This window comes from Plectropomus leopardus, chromosome 10 (genome assembly GCF_008729295.1).
Source record: "Plectropomus leopardus isolate mb chromosome 10, YSFRI_Pleo_2.0, whole genome shotgun sequence".
In the NCBI taxonomy this organism is placed as follows: Eukaryota; Metazoa; Chordata; class Actinopteri; order Perciformes; family Serranidae; genus Plectropomus; species Plectropomus leopardus.
In genome coordinates this window covers 1,132,701-1,153,442 of record NC_056472.1, presented here as the reverse complement: position 1 = coordinate 1,153,442, position 20,742 = coordinate 1,132,701, and the positions used below count along the sequence as shown (strand labels likewise).

At 39.7% G+C, this 20,742-nt stretch overlaps 1 protein-coding gene across 5 annotated transcripts in view; it reads left to right on the top strand.

Annotated features, from left to right (window-relative positions):
* Positions 1–14,599, top strand: part of slc37a1 (solute carrier family 37 member 1) — a 38,088-nt gene extending 23,489 nt beyond the window's left edge. For 2 of the 5 annotated variants that reach the window (XM_042494858.1, XM_042494859.1), the window contains exons 10-21: positions 346–423; positions 2,147–2,185; positions 4,229–4,351; positions 4,996–5,086; positions 6,905–6,967; positions 7,217–7,302; positions 7,655–7,703; positions 9,265–9,338; positions 9,448–9,526; positions 10,346–10,443; positions 11,085–11,149; positions 14,487–14,599. In XM_042494858.1, coding sequence (XP_042350792.1) covers positions 346–423; positions 2,147–2,185; positions 4,229–4,351; positions 4,996–5,086; positions 6,905–6,967; positions 7,217–7,302; positions 7,655–7,703; positions 9,265–9,338; positions 9,448–9,526; positions 10,346–10,443; positions 11,085–11,149; positions 14,487–14,502 — 861 coding nt within the window. In that variant the 3' untranslated portion in view covers positions 14,503–14,599. The remainder of the gene's footprint in view (positions 1–345; positions 424–2,146; positions 2,186–4,228; positions 4,352–4,995; positions 5,087–6,904; positions 6,968–7,216; positions 7,303–7,654; positions 7,704–9,264; positions 9,339–9,447; positions 9,527–10,345; positions 10,444–11,084; positions 11,150–14,486) is intronic. The other 3 variants (XM_042494860.1, XM_042494863.1, XM_042494862.1) reach the window with 3 other exon arrangements.
* Positions 14,600–20,742: the final 6,143 nt, after the last annotated feature.

Here is a 20,742-nt window from a genome sequence, read left to right as displayed (position 1 = left end):
AGTCTCCACATGTGTGTCTCTCAGGCAGAGTGTAAATTCACATACGCACGCACACACACACACACACACACCCATACAGACACACGCACGCACACGCACAGTTGAGTTTTTAAAGCGTTATGTCTTCAGTAGGAACTAGTGCGTTTGAAGCTGCAGAGGAGGGAAGTCACAAAGTATTGAGAGATAGACTATTGCGCAATACAAATACACTTGACTTGATTAACACACTGTTTCTGTCTTTTCATGGGATTTGCTGTCAATAAGAAACATTTAGAATAACACCAGACTTTCCTTTTTAATGCCTGAAAATGTATGAATAATAATGTGATTTATTCTCTCTTCAAGCAGGTTCCAGCCAAGAGTTGGAATGGTGTAAATGGACACACTGAGGTGTATCTACAATACAAGGACAACAAAACCCAGGTGTGTGTGTGTGTATCTTGTACATGTGATGCTACTGTCTGTGTATATCAGAATCAGAATTAGAATCAGAATCCGGTTTTATTGCCAAGTACATTTACATATACAAGGAATATGACTTGTTTTTTTTTGATGCAAAACATAGCACAACATAAAGGAAGAATTAAATTATTGATTTTAAATAGTATACGACATAAGATAAAAATACAAAAGCAATTTATAAATATAAAATGAAAAAATAGAATATAAAGAACACAAAATGTATGTACAAAAGGTGCAATGGAGGAATAATACAGATGTACACAAGTTGGTACCCCTGGCGACTGCATTTAGACTTCAAAAATCTTAAAAGCAGTGTGAAGATTATCTTGCTGAACAAAACATCTTACAAATGTATGATAAACGTACCATAAACATTGGATTACCACAGAGATTATTTTCTGCCATGATCCAAAATCAAATCGGAAAATCCCATAGGCTTTTTGACGAGGGAACCAGGGCGATACTAGCTTCCGGGATGGCCTACAGAAAAACGTTATCCCTGGGCACCTTATTTGCTAACATGGGGGGAGGGTTTATTATGGGGGGCGATCCACATGTTTTATCTTCACTTTTTGGGAGCTGTCATGTCGTCCATCTTAATACACAGTCTGTCGTCAGGACACTGTTATCACACACACACACACACACACACACACACACACACAGGGTCTCACATACAGGCACAGTCAGACTCACAGCAGAACAGAGAGGCTCAGATTACAACAGAGAGAGAGAGAGAGAGAGAGAGTGGCTTCATTCTTTACTCAGGATACCATTACTTCACTATATCTTTACATAATGGATGTATAAAGAAAGCTAGGTACAGATTCGAGGCAGGGCCCTGTTCATTTCAATAAAAGTTGCTCAGTGGTGCAGTAAGCCAAAAAAGTTCAACTTCACAGTTATAAAATTGCCCAGATTTTCCGCATCGTTGGGAAGGTAAAGTAGGCACACAAAAGACTTTCGCAAGCCAGGCGGCTAACTTCCAGTTTAGAGCTCTGCTGATCTGAATGGAAATAAGATAAATTAACTGTGCCACTCTTCTAGACTTATGGAACGTTATTGGACAGAATTAGTCAAATTCTGATAGTGAAAGGGGAAGTACACACAAGAAAATATATCCAGTTATTTACAGATGTGTCCTTTATGGTGTAAGTCGATGGGAAAAAGTCTTTTTGGGCCCAGTACCATTATTTGATGGGACCTGGAAGCTGTAATTCCACAGTTTGACCATGTGAAAAATTGTCTTTGAAGCCCAGTGCTGTGCCTGCGAGCCTGCTTTATTTGGCAGAGTTGCCTCCTGCTATATTAATGCTGTCCATGTCGCATAGAGCTCCTTTACAGTTGCATCCGTTGTTGTTTTGCAGTAACTTACTCCCACAGACAACAGGCCAGACCAGTCACAGTTTAGATGTGTTAGACTCAGTTTAGTTAGCTGATTGCAATCTTTCCAGGAAAACATTTACAGCTAACAGTTAGCTTACCATACTGTACGTGGTAAGAAGAAACAATCTCAAGACAAGACCATCACCAGCTACAGCTGCAAAAATAATCAAATAACAGTTCAGTAGTGAACTGCTTTAGATTGTACAGGTGTAGCTTTTGAACCAGTAACTAAAGGATTGTTTCTCCTTCCCAACACTGTAGTAAGTTGCAATTGAATGTGTCACTGTAATCCATTCAGGCATACTACTATTACGAGGATAGTGTTCAATACAGGAAGGTCAGTTACTTCAGTGCCTCCAGGTGTTTCAGGGTTGCTTCAGCAGCCATGAGTCCGTCATATTTTGTGGGATACTGGATCAACACAGTTCTCAAGAGACATCCACACCAAGAACTATAACTATAAATCTATTTTTTCAGAAGTCTTTCTGACTCAAGTGGATGGAGTCCACAACATAACTCTAACCACAACAACAGTGGTCAACTGAATCACTGGTAAAACTCTCAGAGCGATTTGGAACGATTGAAACACTGACAGCCAATAAAAATCCATCCAGATTTAAAGGGTGTCATGTTCAACATGGCAGGTGGCATGGCAGAGAGATTCATCACTGAGTTTTAAAAAAATGTAACTTTGATAAATCAGTCTTTATACAGACAGTGTCAAGAAGGACACCTGGAGGCTCCTCCTCAGAGTCGGGGGTAAGTGTTTGTCAGTATTATGTCTCTCAGTGCGATGTACGGCAGTAACAGGTCATCTATCCATTTTCCTAAGCTTCCATGACAGCTGGGACACACGTTTGGCTCCACTGTTTACAAAATGTTATCGTTCATCAGAGCGGATGCTCACAACATTATAGTTATTATTCATGGTGTGGACAGCCCTTCAGACTGAATTTAAGTGTCTGTCTGTCCTGCAGACTTGTGGACTGAATCTTTGCGGCACATCAGGAATACAAACCAAAGACTCTGTAAATGGCAAGAAGAGTGCTTATGTTTCCTTGCAGACTTTATAGATATTAAATGTTTGATGTAAACAATCCTCAGTACTCTGAAGACACAGGCCAGTCAAGTCCACAAGTCTACATGTGCAGGGAAGTCAGAACATGAGGATTCACCCTCAGTATTTCTTGAATGTTTTTGCAATGATAGTTGGATTGGGTTGACCACATGTAATAATTCTTTCCAGACTTCAGTTTCAGCTTTCAGTCACTTTAAGGTCCGGTGTGCAGGATTTTATGGCATATAGTGGTGAGTGTAACATTGCAACCAACTGAAACTCCGTAGGAGGGCGCCTGCTCCATAGGTAGATATAAACAGCTCATTCTAAGGTAACGAAAACACAGCAATTCTTATTTTCAAGTGCATACACATTAAAGAAAACATAGTTATGAATAGTACTCTTCATTTCTACCAATATATTCCCCTAAATCCTACACACTGGACCTTCAATGCATTTGTCTGTATGGTGAACCCAGCCTGTCTTTTCCACCAGGGCTGACCTTAAAGACTAACTAAACCCCCAAACCACTTGTTTGAGCTCAAAAGCTATGTATATGTATGTGAATATATATATATGTATGTGATCATATATATATATATATACACTGTATATATATGTGTGTAGTGTAAAGTATTAAAATTCTGCATATTGTATATAAATATGCATAGTGACAGCCCTCTAGAGGTTGAAAGTGCTATTGCAATTGATAGCTATTGGCTGATCCCAGTAGCAGGAGCCTGTTTTCATCACCAACCAACCCCTCTGTCACAGTTCCATCACTGCCTCAGACCAAACAACAAAGGTATTTGTGTGTGTGTGTGTGTATGCGGAGGGCAGGGAGGTGCTGTGGATCAAGAGGCGGCATGTTTGGGTGAAAGGATATTTTTCACATTCCAGGGAGAAAACGCCCCAGCCAAGATTGGAGGGTTTAGTTACTCTTAAATGCTTGTATAAATAGTGGTTGACACAGGCATGTTGGCGTGTAATATTCTGTTTTCCCAGGATGAAACTGTGGTGTTGTAATTGATTACTTAATTGCATCTTTGATTACTCTTCAAATCACAGAATGGCAAAGTTACCTCTGTCCCTGTCTTCCATTTATTGTTACAACAGTGAGTCAGAGATCAACATTTCCATCATCCTAAAGTTCGTGAATAAAATGATGAAAATTTTTGGATTAAAAATCACCAAAAAAAAAAAAAAACCCACCAAAAGGTGCTGTGAACTTGTAATTGGTCATGAAGTAGGTGGACACTGTCGGAGTACAGTTACAGCTGTAACCTCTGATCACTGCTCAAATCACCCTTTCCTGTCCTTTAGAGTTACGACACAGAGCTGCTCTTACCCCGGGACAGTGTGTGTGTCCCTACACAGCCGGTCGTGGTGGTAAAGAGGGAATCGGAGCCGTCCGCCATCAGCTTCATGGGAGCTCTACGCATACCAGTAAGTGACACACACACACACACACACACACACACAGACTCACACAAACCCATCATCCAAAACACCTGGGAACTCATTTATGACACAGTGTGTAGGATGCAAACCAAAAGTATACCTGTGCACTGAAGCCAAAAATGGTGTGTGCCAAAAAGTTTTAGATCAAAATTTAGATAAAACCATGCTCATGCACACATGCAGGCAGCTCCCTTTACAAATCACAGCCTACCTGTGAATATGTGCACGTGTGGATCAGCCTCATATCCCATCCTCTACACGCCCACATTCAACCAGAAATGTTCCATTCAGAGCACCTCATGAACGCTGATGATTAGACATGAGCCTGCTGATCAGTGGTTCTTTAAGGCGAATCACAGAGACAACAGACTATCACCACAGTATTAATACCTGTACAGCAACAGACTGATGTTTTTTTAACCTTGCCAAAATGATGGCAGCAATCAGTGATATCTCTGACTCTGGGATATCATTTTAGGACAGAAGTTTAATAGGTGAACACTATTTATTTATTTCAGTTTGTTATGAGGAACTTGATCTGCATCATGATTAGGCCTCATAATGAGGATATGGAGTGTAATGATTTGTGTTGAGCTGTATTAATGTGTGTGTGCTGTTCGTGTCTGCAGGGAGTGATCGAGTTCTCTCTGTGTCTGCTGTTTGCCAAGCTGGTCAGCTACACCTTTCTCTTCTGGCTGCCGCTCTACATCACCAAAGCGGGTCAGGACCAAACACAATTACAGCCATTAACCCTTAGCCATTAACCTTGATGTTACTCACTCTGCACACAAAGGTGCTTTTTTAAAATCAAGCTTAACAGCTTATACATTAATATGATTTTCTACTTTCATTTAGTTTGTTGTTTTAACATCACTCCTAATGATGAATTTCAAATATTCATTGATTTTCAGAGTTTTAACACTTTAAATGCCAGGTTTTTGTCATGATGCCACTATGTTTTTAAATAGAAAAAAATACATTTTCAATATACTACATTCAAAGTAGATTTTTAAATGATAACAGCCTGGGGTCATTAGGTAGAAAATATTAAAAATGACAAATCCAAAGGCAAAAGCCCAGAGTGACACCCAGAAATAATATAATGCATGTTTTTATGCTCTGATGGCTTATGACAATTTCATTTCCACAGTGTATTTTAGACCTTTTAAAGGAGCTGAGCTGGAAATTCCAAGATAAGTCCAACAAAAATACACAGTCTTGCTAATTTGATGCCATTTGCATGAACACAGCGTTTGGTGCAGAAAATGCACTAAACAGTCCCTAAGGCTTAACATTCTTCAGTTTTGTCTGTTTCTCTACAGAATTATTACTGATAAAGTAAAGTCAAAGATTGTCCAGAAAGGATTATTCCATTGAATTCTTGATGTTCCAACACTATATGCAAGTATACTGTTATGCTTTTTGTCTGCTTGTTCTTAAATATTGACTGACACAATATGATATTCAATATCAAGGAAATATTTAAACCCAGGATGCCATATATTAAACACAAGTATTGCAGATGTCACAGGCATTGTGCCCCAACATTCAGTGTGAGTTATTGTGGTATCTTTGGAAAGCTAGAGATCCCTCTATTAAAGAAAGTTCCATGGGTTTGAACAATCAGCCAGTCAAGTTCCTGCATGCTAAACTGGAAACTGATTTCTTTATGGAGCTGGCTCTGTGCTTGGAGCATTTTCATTAGAGCTGTGACCTGTTGTCATGTTTGATTCAAAACCGATTCTAGATCCAAATTAATTTAATCAAAAGAAGGGGCACTAGAGTTTGGCTTCCCATAAAACCGTAATAGAATACAGAGGCTAAAGCACACCTTCAAAAGCTCACAGACAGAAGGAAACTGTCCACAGGTGGAGACAAGAGAATTCCCGCAGGTCTGATGATTGTAGCCTCCTGTGTCCTGGTTGCACCATGAGGGGAACAATAGATTTAGTAGATCTGATCTGATCTGAATTTGGCTCTGTTGGCTTTATTAGTTATTGTAAGAGACAGTAATTCATTTATGATAATGATTTTAGAAGGCAGAACAGGACACATACTTCTTCCTCTAAGCGTGTTTAAGCTTGTGCTGCTGCTGGATCCTTTCTGTTTATCTGACTGCATTCACATTAGACTGTGCTGTGTTGAAGTTGATACAGATTTGTTACAGGTCTGACCTGGTACGATTGCTGTCAGGACTTTTAGGTCAAATGATCTTGGGGACTTTTTCACATTTTAGACTAACATTAACTACTTGTGAGAATAACAGAGAGGCTTAACACTTGAGGCTAGTGTGGAGACTGACAGCTGAGCAGGCCTTTACACAGCAATGTAACATTATCTGGTCTGTGATCACAAAGCCTCTGCAGCACCTCCGCCTGAACAATGTCACTGTGTTATTGTGTTGTGCTACAATGTGCAGGCAGACCAGCCCCCTCACTTTCATTACCACCACTCATACAGGAGAAAGACAAATGAACGTGTGTGTGTGTGTGTGTGTGTGTGTGTGTGTGTGTGTGTGTGTGTGCGCGTGTGTTGCAGCTCACTTAGATGCCAAGAAGGCAGGAGATCTCTCCACCCTGTTTGATGTGGGAGGAATAGTAGGTAGGTGCTTTTGTTTACATTGTTCTCTTATCTTGAACTTATCCTGCACATGCGCATGTGTGTATGCATGTGATGTTTCTTCTGTCATTTGCCTACTGTTTGTATTGACTCGTCCATTATGGTTGTGTAATGTGTAATGTGAAAGATATTATCAATTATCAATATTTTCCTGGCTCATTGCCTCTCACTATAATGTGTGTGTGTGTGTGTGTGTGTGTGTGTGTGTGTGTGTGTGTGTGTGATATACAGGTGGGATCTTGGCAGGAGTGATCTCTGACAAACTGGGGAAGAGAGCCACCACCTGTGCGGTTATGTTGCTGCTGGCTGCTCCCACAGTAAGTTTCCACTACACTGTGCTCATCCACAGTCCAAAGTCAGAGTCAAAACATCAAGCTCAGTAACTTCTGGCAGTGCTTCATAGGGAAGTCTGGCCCACTAGTCTGTGGCAAGTAGAATGATGGACAGCAGCCAAGAAAAGAAGTGACTGATAAATAGACAAGGAGCATGCAGAGAGTCAGGTTACCCTGCAATGCTCACCAGGCCTCTGTTTGCATCAGCTCCCCCTGCCGTGTGCCACTAAAGGAAACATGTTTCACTGAAGCTAAATGTGTGTCTTTGTCAGCCGACAGGTTACACAGACACACACAGCATCTTTGTTCTGACCGTTGTGCATTCTTTTTCCTGCAGCTGTATGGCTTCTCCATGATCAGTGAGTTTGGTTTGGGACCCACCATCGGTAAGAGCCAACTCTCAGAACATTCTCCAGTTCTTGAATGTCACCTGCTTTTCTATATGTTATGTTGTCATTGAATGAATAGTTTGGGGATTTGGGTCCATCAATGAGACAAAATGTTTTATTTGCAGTGATCACTTAGTGCTCTGAGGACTTGATTGCCATTTTTTTGTTTTAGACATTTTAAACACAAAATATTTTTTTTTCAGTTGTAAAAGTAAAAGATTTCTTTAACTACAGTAAACACACATTTAAAGTGATTTAATAGCAGGTCTAGTCAATCCCCAACCAGTATAACTTGAAATGTTCATTTTATGACATGGTTGTAAACATGTTGTGAATTAAGGCAGCCTTTTGCTCAGTTACTTCCTCTAAAATGTTCTTGTATCTCTTTTTTTCTCCTAAAGTCTCCTGAACACTGTTTTAGAATCATGTTTAGTCCCTCCAGGATGTTGTGATTGCAACAAAATTCAGCCAGATCCCCGGATTTCAGCATGACCTTGCAGTATTGTCCAATCACTGCAACTTTACTGCAAATTCAAAACGGGTCAAATCTTATTTTGTTATAGAACTGCACTCAGCGTATTGCTTCAGTCAGCTCACCTTGCACAGCAGAGAGCTAGCAGCATGGGCTGGTCAGCAGGAACTCCAGGATAGCAGATTAGCTCGGAGATTCAACACCTGGTTAAATGGAGATTTCCACTCTGTTACTTCATTCCACTGTACATAACATGGAGCATCCATGCCAGGTCTCCACAGCACTATATTCTCTAATCATACATGTGGAGTAGAACACAGAGATGATAACATGCACCTGCTCCTAACCTTTGAGAGAGTTAGATCCTTTGTGTGGATGCCAGTTGGAGGAGGTTTGCAACAGTGTTAAAAAAACTCAACTCTGGTGTATCACAACAAAACAAAACAAAGGCACCACCTTGTGGTGCTATTTCTACACTGGATTCATGAACGCAGCGGGAAAGTCGTATGTATGTGCATAAATGCCAATCAGTCATAAACTGACAAAAAACATCTAAAATATTGTCATATGTATTGTTTTTGCAAAATTCAGGAAGGACTGCATACTGCATAAATCAACACAGAAACACAAACACTTGAGCTAAATATCCCAGCCTGTGTCCAGCTGCTAATCATACATCCAAAAAAATCAAGGTCACATGAGCTGGCTAAATTTATCAGGGTAGCTCATCAGCACTGATTGGTTGAGCCGTAATTATCCTCAGTGGCGTTTACATTGAGCTCATGATGCACACAGCTGCGGCTCATTATCTTCTCCTCACACTGAAGAGGATCTGCAAATGTCAGTGTGCGATACCGCAGAGGATGAGGTGCAGTATAATCATCAGAACATACAGTGACATCAGAGAAAGCATTGCTGCTCCATGTCTACACACTTTGTTCCAGACTCAAGTAGTTCTCAAAGATCCACTCGTGTTTAGGATGACGGGTGCAATTAGGTCAACAGGAGTGCAGTAGCTGTGGCTGTATGTGGTGGATCCCCAACTGTAAACCCAGATAGAACTGACCCAGTGTGTGTGTTCCCCAGGCATGCTGTTAGTGTGTGGTGGCCTGGTCAATGGACCATACTCCCTCATCACAACCGCGGTGTCTGCTGATTTGGTAAGAGTGTTCAACTCTCATTCCAGTCCTCTAAGTTTGGACATTATTATGAACTCAATATGCACAGGTTTCCTCTCTCATCCCTCTCTCCTCTGATGTTTGGCCCCAGGGGACCCACAAGAGCCTGAAAGGCAATGCCAGAGCATTGTCTACTGTCACAGCCATCATCGATGGCACAGGATCTGTAGGTCAGTATCACTGAGATTTCTGCACTGTAAGACACACAATAAAGAACCCAGCAAGCACAATTTTAGCTACAAAATTACAGAAATGCCATATGACCCTTTGTCATGCAGACTTACCAAAGAGCAAAGTTTAAACTACTTGAGGGATAAGTCTGTCATCCAAAATGTTTTTGATTATAAACAAATCCCATGAAAAAAAAACAAACCAATAGTGTATGGTCCCTCTTACAAAACTTTTGAAATCATCCAGCCTGTCTGTAGCCCAAAACCCACTGGTTACTACTGAAGATGTACATCTTTGAAAATAACTCATATATAACATTTCTAAGACTCAGTGATTTCCTCAAATAGCTGCTCACTGTAGTTATATCAAATGTTACTCAAACATAAGGAATATTGTTTGTTAGGGACTAAATTCAGCAGCAGAATAATCCATATTTGGTGCTGTGGTGAGTATTTGGGCAGCTTGATGGTGTATGTGGGATTGAGTCACAATAGTGAGTGTCTTCATGGTGATGAAGGAAAATGTGACCCAGGTCAACAGTGTGGCTGACTGATATGTATTGATAGTTTTTGGGCAACAGTTAAGGCTATGTGTCACAGAGGACTTTGGGGATTAAATATTGCCAGTGTAATGTTTTAATGATCTATGTAGTGATCATGTTGGTGTGTCTTCTGTTATTTCTCAATACAGTGTAGCATTTTCCCTAAAATCTAAGATTCATTAGGAATTCAAGCTGAAATCGTTATGGGTTTGTCATTGAAGTGCTGAGATAATCCTGACACACAAACAAATGCTGCTTCTTGTGTTGATGCTGTCAGGTGCAGCGCTGGGCCCTCTGCTGGCTGGGCTGCTGTCTGCAGGCGGCTGGGATCAGGTCTTCTACATGCTGATGACTGCTGACTTCCTCGCTCTGCTGGTGAGTGCTTTGAAAACTATCAACAATAACAATGGTTCCAAATGTTTGTCATTGACTTGTTGGTATAGCTGCACCAAACAACCCTCTGAAATTAACATTAGATCAAACTACCACTTGTAGTGATGAACCCGCAGAGAATTATCATCGACTCTGAAGTTGCAGTTTGTTTTGTCCATAGTCATCGCTGTCATCAAGCTTGATTCCAGCTGGCAGATGTTTTCAGCTTTAAAGTTTGATAAACTCACAGTACACTATCTGCTCAGCAGCAGGCAGAACAGAGTGGAGCATTTAGCAGCAAAAGAGACAGATTTCTCTGGAGTTGGTGGAGACCAAAACCAGAGCCCAAAGACAGTCAGTAGTGTAGTTATGTTCATCACATAGACACAAACATGACACCGAAGGGATGTTCGTGTTGCGAACAACTTAATAATGTGATGATATTTCAGATGTTGTCATTTATAGCTTCCTCTGCTGCACCCAAGTGGACAAAAAATCAAATAATACAGCTTTAAATGCACATTTTGGCATCAGCACCACATAATAGGAATATGTTTAATAAACTCAAACTAATATTTGAGAGTGTGTGTTCGTGTGTGTGTGTGTTTGTGTGTGTGTGTGTGTGTTTGTTTGTTTGTTTTCAGCTTTTGCTACGGCTTGTGACAAAGGAGCTGACCTCATCTAAATCCCGTCCCATCTCGGCTGTAGAGTGAGTCCTTATTTTCTCCTGTTCATTTGTAGACAGTGTTCTGTGTCTTTTGCATGTTGTTGTCCTTCCAGTCAATTACATTATATAGTACCTCTCACAGATTCACATAATGGATCATTTAGATTTAAGGTTTAAATGTTGGGCTGTGGGTTTTCTCCAGTTGTGTTCAAAAACTATAAACACATACAGTGCATTGAAAACTACTATCTGTTAAGTGTTCGGACAATACGGTATGTTCTGCAGCACTTATCCTGTAAATTATTTTCCTGTTAGTAGTGTCAGTAGTAGTAGAAGTAGTAGTAGTATCCCTGAAAGACTTTTGGAGGACTGACAAGTGGGATTTACTGGGGGCTGTGTAGACATTTGGTAGCAAATTTATTTATTTTTTTTTTAAAGATTAGTTTTTGGCATTTCTTGCCTTTATTAGACAGGACAGATCAGTAGCGTGAAAGGGGGAGAGAGAGGGAATGACATGCAGCAAAAGGCCAAGAGCGGGAGCTGAACCCAAGTCTGCTATGGGAAGGACACTTCCTTCATTTATGGGGCACCTGCTTTATCCACTCAGCCACCAGATGCCCTTTGGTAGCAAATTTAAGAAATATTTTTTTAAAGATCCTCCCAGATAAATTCTCCATCATTTTAGCAGCTGTAATATGATGTATTTTTCATATTTTAACTGCAACATTAAGGGCTTCAAAAACTCTAAAAAGAAAATTGCAGGTATAGAGCTGTACTCTTGCACATTTACTGGAAAGACATGTACAATAGATGGAATCCAGAACCAGCTGTATGAAGCGAAAGCTTTTTTTGCTTCAGTGCATACAACCAAAGCAGCAGTAGTAATATTGTTGCATAAAAACCCGAAAATAGATACTATTCTAGAAAAAAAGGTCAAGGCAAGGAGGTTAGAGTTGCTTCTATGAAGTGCAGATTCTTTGGTAGGAGACTTGCTTTAATAAGTTAATGGCAGAATTGTCTGGTTTTGAACAAGCTATCAGGCTAGACACGAGTCCTGCATCAGGATGGGTACCCCACTGGTGACAAGAAACTAGGTGATTTGCACATAGAATTTTCATTTTATTTCCAGGTGTGGTTTCTTTGTTTACCAAAGAACACAAAGGTCAGCTCACGGGTGTTTGAGTAAAAATAATTAAATGTATTATTTTAATGTTTTAGTCCTGTGACTGCTGACTTTGCGTGTTGTCTGTCTTCTGCATCAGCTGGAATATGAGTTGTGTTATGAACAGGCACACTCACTGTGGAGATGTGCTGCTCAATATTATGAGAATAGGCAAAAAATATTCATTTAAATTGTATTCCCATTGTAACCTTATTTTTTTTAAAAACTGAATGTCCTTGTCCGACCCAAATTTTACAGGTTTATCTTCAAATGCCACTAGATGGCGAGTCAGTCCATCTTTATTCTAGGACATCGATTTTTGGGAACAGTTTGAATTTGAATTTAGTGTCTTAATTGAGCTCAGAAGCTCATCAGTGGAGGATGAAAAATTATTTTGGATTCCATTAAAGGTGTTTTTTTTAAAAAAAAACAAACAAACAAACACAAAAACAGGTCATTTCTAATAGTGTAAGATGAATACGTAATTTAATCAATAACAAATGAATGAAAGACAAAGAATTCCTCTTGTGACATACTGGCAGAGAACAAGGTGATCTACGTTGAAACTAGGAGTGTGCAATATGACGATATTAGATTTTGAAGAACTGGAAAGTGTCCAGGATCCGCCGTCATGGAGAGATCGCTGTATAGTGCTACAGTGCACATTTTATCTGTTGTAGTTCTATGCTCATACATGCTACGCGTCCAAACTTTTTGGCTTTCTTTTCGGGTCGAGCAGAGCTGCAGAGGGAGGATGTGTTAATGATCAGAGAGAGCAGCTGCCCCCCACTGTGTGACTGTGTTTAACATTATAAGAGTATAGCTCTGCTTTTTAACATATTTCAGGGTTGCCAACTCTCACACTTCTGGCGTGTGACGCACACTTTCACCATCAGTCTCACACTCTCATGATTCCAAAGCAAATCTCATGCCAAAACACTGCGACAGCACAAGTGTTGAACAATCATGTAATGCAGTGAATGACTGTAGAATACAGCTGATTATTTGACAACTGAGTGCTGTTTCATTATCACAGATAAAACAGAGGGAGACAGACGGACAGAGCGGAGCTTCTCCTCAAGTGTCTGAATGAACCAAAAGATAAATATTCAGAGTTGGAAAGTGATTTCTTTAGACTTCTAAAGACTATTTTGTGTTAGTTTCAGGTTTAGTCAGACTTTGGATGGCAGTATTTAGAGCGCATCGTTCCGTGTCTCATCCAGCCGCTTGCACTGAGCTCTCATTATTATTACCAGGGCCAGATGTAGTGATTTGGGGGCCGGGGGCCACGGCCCTAAGCCCCAACCTTTCTCTTAATTTTATGTGAAAAATCCCTAAAATATGTCTTCAGTGTACTCAGTGATGGTAAATAAGTCCCTGAAGAAAAAAGGTTGGGAACCACTAGGTTTTAACCTGGTCTTGTTTTTTTCTCAGCTGAAGCAAACTATTTTCTGGTCCGTTTCATGCCTTCCCTATAGAAACACAGATCAATCAATCATAGCAAACTGAGTCTTGGCTTTCTTTCCCCTCCCTCTTTATTTCATAAGTGGGAATTCATGGATGAAAATGAAAACACAGAGTTTGTGTGTTTGTCCCCCTCAAAAATTCAACATTGATAATATTTTACCAAATAGATATGGTTCCCATCAAAACAGTGGAAAACAAAATTGCACACACAGATTAAAATCTGTTAAAAAGGTACTTTGGCCTAAATGTTGTGTTATTCTTTTTTATTTTAGGGCTATATTTTTTAAATTGTGAAACAGGCTTGGTTGTACTGTTCAGTCTTAAAATCCAAAACGAAAAGCATTGTGATAAAATTGTGATTGTGATCCTGCCTTTAAAAAAACATGATATGATGTTTTTGCCATATCGCCCACCTATAATTGACACTGATACTTTGAATGGGATTTAAACACTGCCTTAGTGACTTTATTATTTAAAAAAGCATAATGGGCTTTCCTTCTGTGATCGAAACTGTCCCTCATCACTGTTGGATAAAAGTATTTTCAAGAACTTTGTCAGCTGAATTAACATTCTGAAGAACATAAGATGTGATCATAATGAATAGTTTGATAAATGTTCTCAGCAAAAAGAAAAATATAGAGCAAATGTTCCTGCACGGACAACAATTCATCAGGCTGATTGCTCTGCACTGTAAAACTTAATGACTACAAACTTATCAATACGGTGTTAATGTTTGTCTCTGCTTCACAGGCTGAAGGAGCACTGAGCACTTTGATTGCACTGCCTCTTCATAGGAGCACACACGCACACACACACACACACACACACACACACACACACACACACACACACACACACACACACACACACACACACACAAATGTAACCACTCCTGAAATGGACTGTGGCTCTGACAATAACTGGACTGTCCTGGACATAAGATATTTACCACACACACACACACACACACACACAGGCACATGTCAGTAAAGCAACATGTGTTTGTGTGTGTACACACACAGTGCTGTGCCAGCTGCAGTAGCTGACAGTAAACAGGACTGATGTTGTGTCCTGAGGAAGAGCTGAAGCTGAACTTGTGGCAGCAGTCAGTGTGGAGGATTCACGTGCACTTACAGGACTTGCACACACAAACACACACATTCTCAGCTTCTCTTCTTCTATTGACCTGCTTCCTATGGCAGCCAATTAGAGCGTGAACACACTGCCTGCTCATCCCCTCAAAGGACTGGCACAGATATGACAGTAGCCTTATTTTGACATGTACATTAGAACTACAAGTGACAGCTATTTATTGGGGACAACATTCTATGAAACAGCAACTTCCATGATGGTTTTATGGATCCTACTGTACTGCAGCTCTGCACCTGTTGTTATCCTGAAAAGCATAGCAAACCCTGACCTCCCCATGACATCCCTAAGCTCAACTGTCATTTTTATATCTAAACCCACTCATCTCAACTATTATACCCAAGGGACCATTTTTAATTTGATCTTTGAGTCGCAGTGTTCTCATTGGTGACTTAAAAAAAAAAGAAATACGCTGAGACAGTCAGAGCTTTAGGGAGGGATCAAGAATGGGGTCACCAGGATTGGGTTCATTTGCTAGACCCAAAAATGGCAAGAGAATAAGTGCTATAAAATGGCAATTGAGTGTGTTCATGGGGCTTGGTGGGATCCATCATGTTGTTAAACAACTGTTTACCTCAGTGTGAAAGTTTGCTTGTTACCTTGTTAGCTGGTAGCTGCTAAGCTAGGGTAAAATCTTGCAGTTAGCTGCTGTACTCAAATGGGAACCTGAATCCCTGTGAACTCTTAACCCTTTGAAATCTGAGGAAGTTGTCTTGATTTCGTTCAAAAACATGGAAAGAAAGCACAAAACAAGAAGAAATGACCCTAAATTGAGCAAAAAAAAGTAAAATGAAAATTTGTAAAATAAATAAATACATTTTTTAAATAATAATAAATATATATACACACACAACAAAATGACCTGGGGAAAGAGATTATAAAAAGATTATAGTAATTCTTATTACAAATATAGATTTTTCCCAACTTTTTTCTTCTTTTCCTTGACATTTTCCCTTAGCTTTTTAAAAAGAATTTTCTAAATCTACTAATTTCTTGCAGTTTGAGGAACATTTCTTACCAAATTGCTTATTTCCTTTCATTCCCCATATTTTGGAAAGAAATCACACCAATTTGCTCACTGTTTGAAGGTTTAAATATTTGTGAAAGGCATCTGAAAGCAGCACAAGAACAGTGATGTCACTGCGGGTTTCAAAGGGTTAAGTTGAGTGGTGTATCTGTGGTATGGTAAGTAAATTATCAGAAATTGTGTGTCAGAATTATGTGCACCTTTTCCCATTAAAGTAATGTCCTCTGTGGCCCCTTTCACACATGAAGCTTGGCATGGCCCTCACAGGTACCCTGTGGAGTTTCTCATTTCTAGTAACTTTCTATTAACTGCGATACACATTCCTACCAATGCTTTTACACGATGCCACTGAGCTACAGGTGACTCTTAATGCAGTGGAAACAGGCAGATCAAAAGAAGACTGCACGCTGCTGAAAATGAATCTAAACAATGAAGGATTGAAAATTCGTCATAAAAATCAGCTTTGCAAAAGTTTTATGAGGAATTAAATGCATTTAAAGCCTCTGTCAGAGCCCCAGGATACACGCAGTGTGTTTTCTTGGATAATACTGAATGTAAATAGAACTTAGTTTCCAAGAAACTCTACAGTGCACCTTTAAAGGGGCAGTTCACCCAAATTCCTCAAATCTCACTCATCTGTTGTCATAAAGTCAGATCATTTTGGATTTATTTGTCCAGATTTCCATGTCAGCCTCTGAGATTTTTGTGTCCACTCCAGTACAAGGGGGGTGAATTAAAATTCAATTTGTCTTTCAACAGCAACATCTTTTTAGAACACATGGTCAACAGTTTTTATAGCAACTGTTGTCAAAAAAGAAGTGGTTAACCCTTTGAAACTTGAGCATATTGTCTTAATTTCTCTCAAAAACATGGGAGGAAGGCAGTGATTGAAAATTAGCAAAAACAAACAACCATGCAAAAACCTAAAAGAATGTTTAAAAAAAAAGGAAAAGACCTGGAAACTGCATGGAAAAAATAATATTTTTTAAAATAATTTTCTAATTATCATTTTTTCCCCTAGACTTTTAAAAAATAATTTCCTAAATCTGTTTATTTAAAGAACATTTCTCACTCAGTTGCTCATTGCCTTTTACCCCATATTTCTGAACGAGATCACACCAATTAGCTAGGGTTCAAAGGTTTAAATACTTGTGGGTGTCTACCAGCAGCACAAGAACAGTGGTGATTGAAAAGGTTAAACTACAAACTGCGACTTGTGTGTATAAACCTGAGTTATAGGAACACTGTCTCTGTATGTTTATATGGACATTTCTAAATGTCATATTTTAATGCTTTGAAAAGGTTACATTTGGATTGTATTTGGGTGGAGGCAGAAATCTCTGCTTGGACAAATAAAATCCAAACTGTCGACATGGATAGATGTCACTAGAAAAAGGTGTGAAAATTGTTCGTAATTTATGTGAAGTGACCCTTTAACTTCAATGAAAACACTAGTAGCTTCCTTTTTCACACCATCAAGCTGGTGTTTTTAAAAACTCTGTTTACATGTGACAAGACAGTCCCAGCTCATATTTTCTCTTTCTTTTATTTATATTATATTTATATTGTCCTTTGCTCAAATCATGAGCTGCTCAAAGAGAGAAAGAGAAAGAGAGAGAAAATGAGCTATCTCTCTGACAAAAGCTCTCAGTGGACAAATGAGTCTGTCAGAGGGGCACTGGAGCGTAACTGTGGCTGATGTGTGAAAGGAGCACAAACTTAGACCACTGCCCTCTGTTGTGGAAGTTGCTGTTTTAGTGTCACCTTTGCCTTACTGAACCAAAGACATTGTGGGGATCCTGTTTAATTTAAATAAGAGACTACTTATTTTGAATCATTTAAGTTATTCCTGTCGGTTTTGTGGTGGTTTCTGGGTTTTTTTCTGAATTTGTTGTGAAATTAAGGCACCAAAGTTGTATTTTTATATCAAAGCTGCAGATAATAATGTATGTTTTTTCTGTGGATGGGTGGGTGGGATCTCAGATATTATGAATGTAAAGCTCTTTTCAAATTAGATGAATAAGTTTTTAAACCTCATTTGGATATATTTTGCAGTGCAATGTTGATAGGTTAGTCTTTAAGCTAGTTGGTCACAGTGACTAAAAATTATCTCACACTCTAAAATCAGAATCTCAGTGAAAATTCTTTCAATATATGATCTTATTAGTTTGATCTCTAGAAATCATGACCTGGTTACTCAGAATAAACTACAGACCGTGTTGTGAGCAGTTTCAGTTGTGGCAACTATTTTCTTGCTATTGAACCATGTACGCTACTTTGCAAATGCCAGGATGATAAAGGAATGAGCAGCCCTACTCTCCCAGTGAGTGGCCAGGACTTGTTGCTTGCGTTGGTTGAATCTGTAGGTTCAGGGAAGAGGGGAGAGGGAGGAGGAGGAGAGGGACTGGTTAGGGCTACGGTGAAAATCTGTAGGTTTACATAAAGTCAGAAAAGGTCAAATTATTGTGCTAGTCCAACTAAAACTGGAAATGTCAGCATGTTAGTCTGAATAAAAAAGGATGAAGTTGAATTTCTCAGAGTTGGACTAACACCTGGATAATGAGGCTGGGGGTCTATTTACTCTTTCGTGTATACACCTCAATCAGACCTGATCTGGCTTAGGCGTTCTGCACATGCTCCATTGTCCCCTCACCAGGCTTTGACCCAGAAGACAAAAAGCACAAATTTGTAGAAGAAAATCTGGGGAAAACAGAAGAAGAAGGGAAGAAAACAAAGCAAGAAGAAGGTAAAAGTTAAGCGTGGAGTACATACAAAATGTGTTCGCCAAAAAGTTATCCATGTTGTCACTGTTCCACATGCAACCTGTTTGCTTACTTGTTTGGTTTGTGAAGTAAAAGGTCAACCAGAAGAAGGTCTAATAGCAAATAGCTGAAAGGGAGCATATCTCCACCTACTGTGGTGGAGTCGGACATACTTCCATACTTCTGCACAGTGATTCAGTTGGCGCGTGTAGTTCAATACAGATAAGAGGAAAAATATGTATTTTCAATTTTGGGGTGAACTTTCTCTTTAAACTTTCTGATGGTAGCAGTGAGACATTGACATGCCTTCCATAGAACAAGACCACATGTTGTGTATATTTATTATGTGTCAGTGGTAGGCCTAGTACTTGAAAAATTGTGTGCCTTGTTTATCGTTTTGTCTTTTTGCTGGGCTGTTGATTTTGTGAAGAAAAAAACATATCCTAATGTTTCCTTGCTTCTTTGGGAATTAACCTGGTTTGGGGATGGCTCACTCCCAAAGCATTGTGGAGAAAAAACAAATAAACCATTGTTTTCTTCACTTCACTGTTCCAGGGTTGTGTTTTTGATGGCTCTTTTTGCAGCGTAGTACTACAGGTCGGCTAAATCTGTCTAATTCATGGCATGGAGTGGCCTTAAGTCTCAGCTGGAGGTGACAGGTGTCATCCAAAATGGTAAGCTCCTGACAGACAGAAACCCACTCAGTGACACAGGCAGACTAGAAATCACACACACACACACACACACACACACACACACACACATACACACAAGGACTGGAAAGGGGCGGTCTACAATCATATTGATCCTTTATTTTAGCTGGGACTTCACTAATCTCTAGAAAGACATTATCTTATTATCTGCATATGTATGCACAACGTGTAGACAACAGGACAAAGTTTTGGTATTAAGCATTTTGGTTTCCATTTGTAGTGTGTTTGTGGTCTGAGCATAGATGTGTATTAATAACAAGATACCAATAAGGCCAGATCATTACAGTGGAGTCCTGAGGATGTTTAACTGCAAATGGAGCAGCATGTGACATGATGATTGATTTGTCTACCGTCAGCCCACAATCAGTCCACGATCAGCCCACGATCAGTCCACGATCAGCCCATGATCAGTCAACCATCAGTTCACAATCAGCCTCTTTCGCTCCTTGGTCCCAAAGTGGAAACCCTGAAGAAAATGTTACGTTAGCATTTAGCTATCTATGGCGTGTTAGCTTAAAACAGTGACATATCAGATTAAGGTAAGGGTAAAGGCCTTTGCACACTTAATCTGTTTTTTTAGTCCCAAATCTTTGCATATCTAAAAATAACATTTGTGTAAAATGCATTTGCATACTGACTTCAAAACTTTCATCCATCATTAAAGTTTTTGGAACAGGTTTAATTTTCTCTGTGTTTGACATCATACATCCCCCTCATGACACTGTTACTTAAGAATATACTTAAGAACATTGGTTTGGTTTAATTTTGAAGGAACTTCAATGGAAAAAACAACTAGAGTGACCATCACAAGCTGGTATGACTGGCTAAACCATCAGATGTTATGCATAAGTATCCTTGAAGCTGGTCAAACAAGCTGCTCAACCATCTCAAGCTGTAGTCTTCAGCAGGCAATGCTTTCACAAATCTGGTCATGAGGCTCCCAGGTTTTCCCAGCTCCTGACACTGTAAGGCAGCTGTCTGACACAAGCCATTGCACTGTCCCACACCTCCTCCCTTTTCAGACGCAGAGTCCAGAGCTGTCTTTGAGTATGTTTGTTCTTCACAGATGGAAATCCGAAAAACCCAACTTCTTCTCCACTCTTGTCAACCGGCATCTCAGCTGTTCTTTATCCAAGTTTGCTCAGTGCTGTTAAAGTGAATGTGCGGGACGTAGCTTTTCTACCTGGAAGTAAACAGTCTATTTCATTCATAAAGCCTCCGCAACTATCAGAATACAAACACAATGCACTGAAAATGTTGAAGTTTTACTTTCTGCTCATTAAGCAGTTCAAAGCTGGAATGGAATGAAATGAATCTCTCTGTTTGAGTGTCTTAACCACACACCGTACGAACCT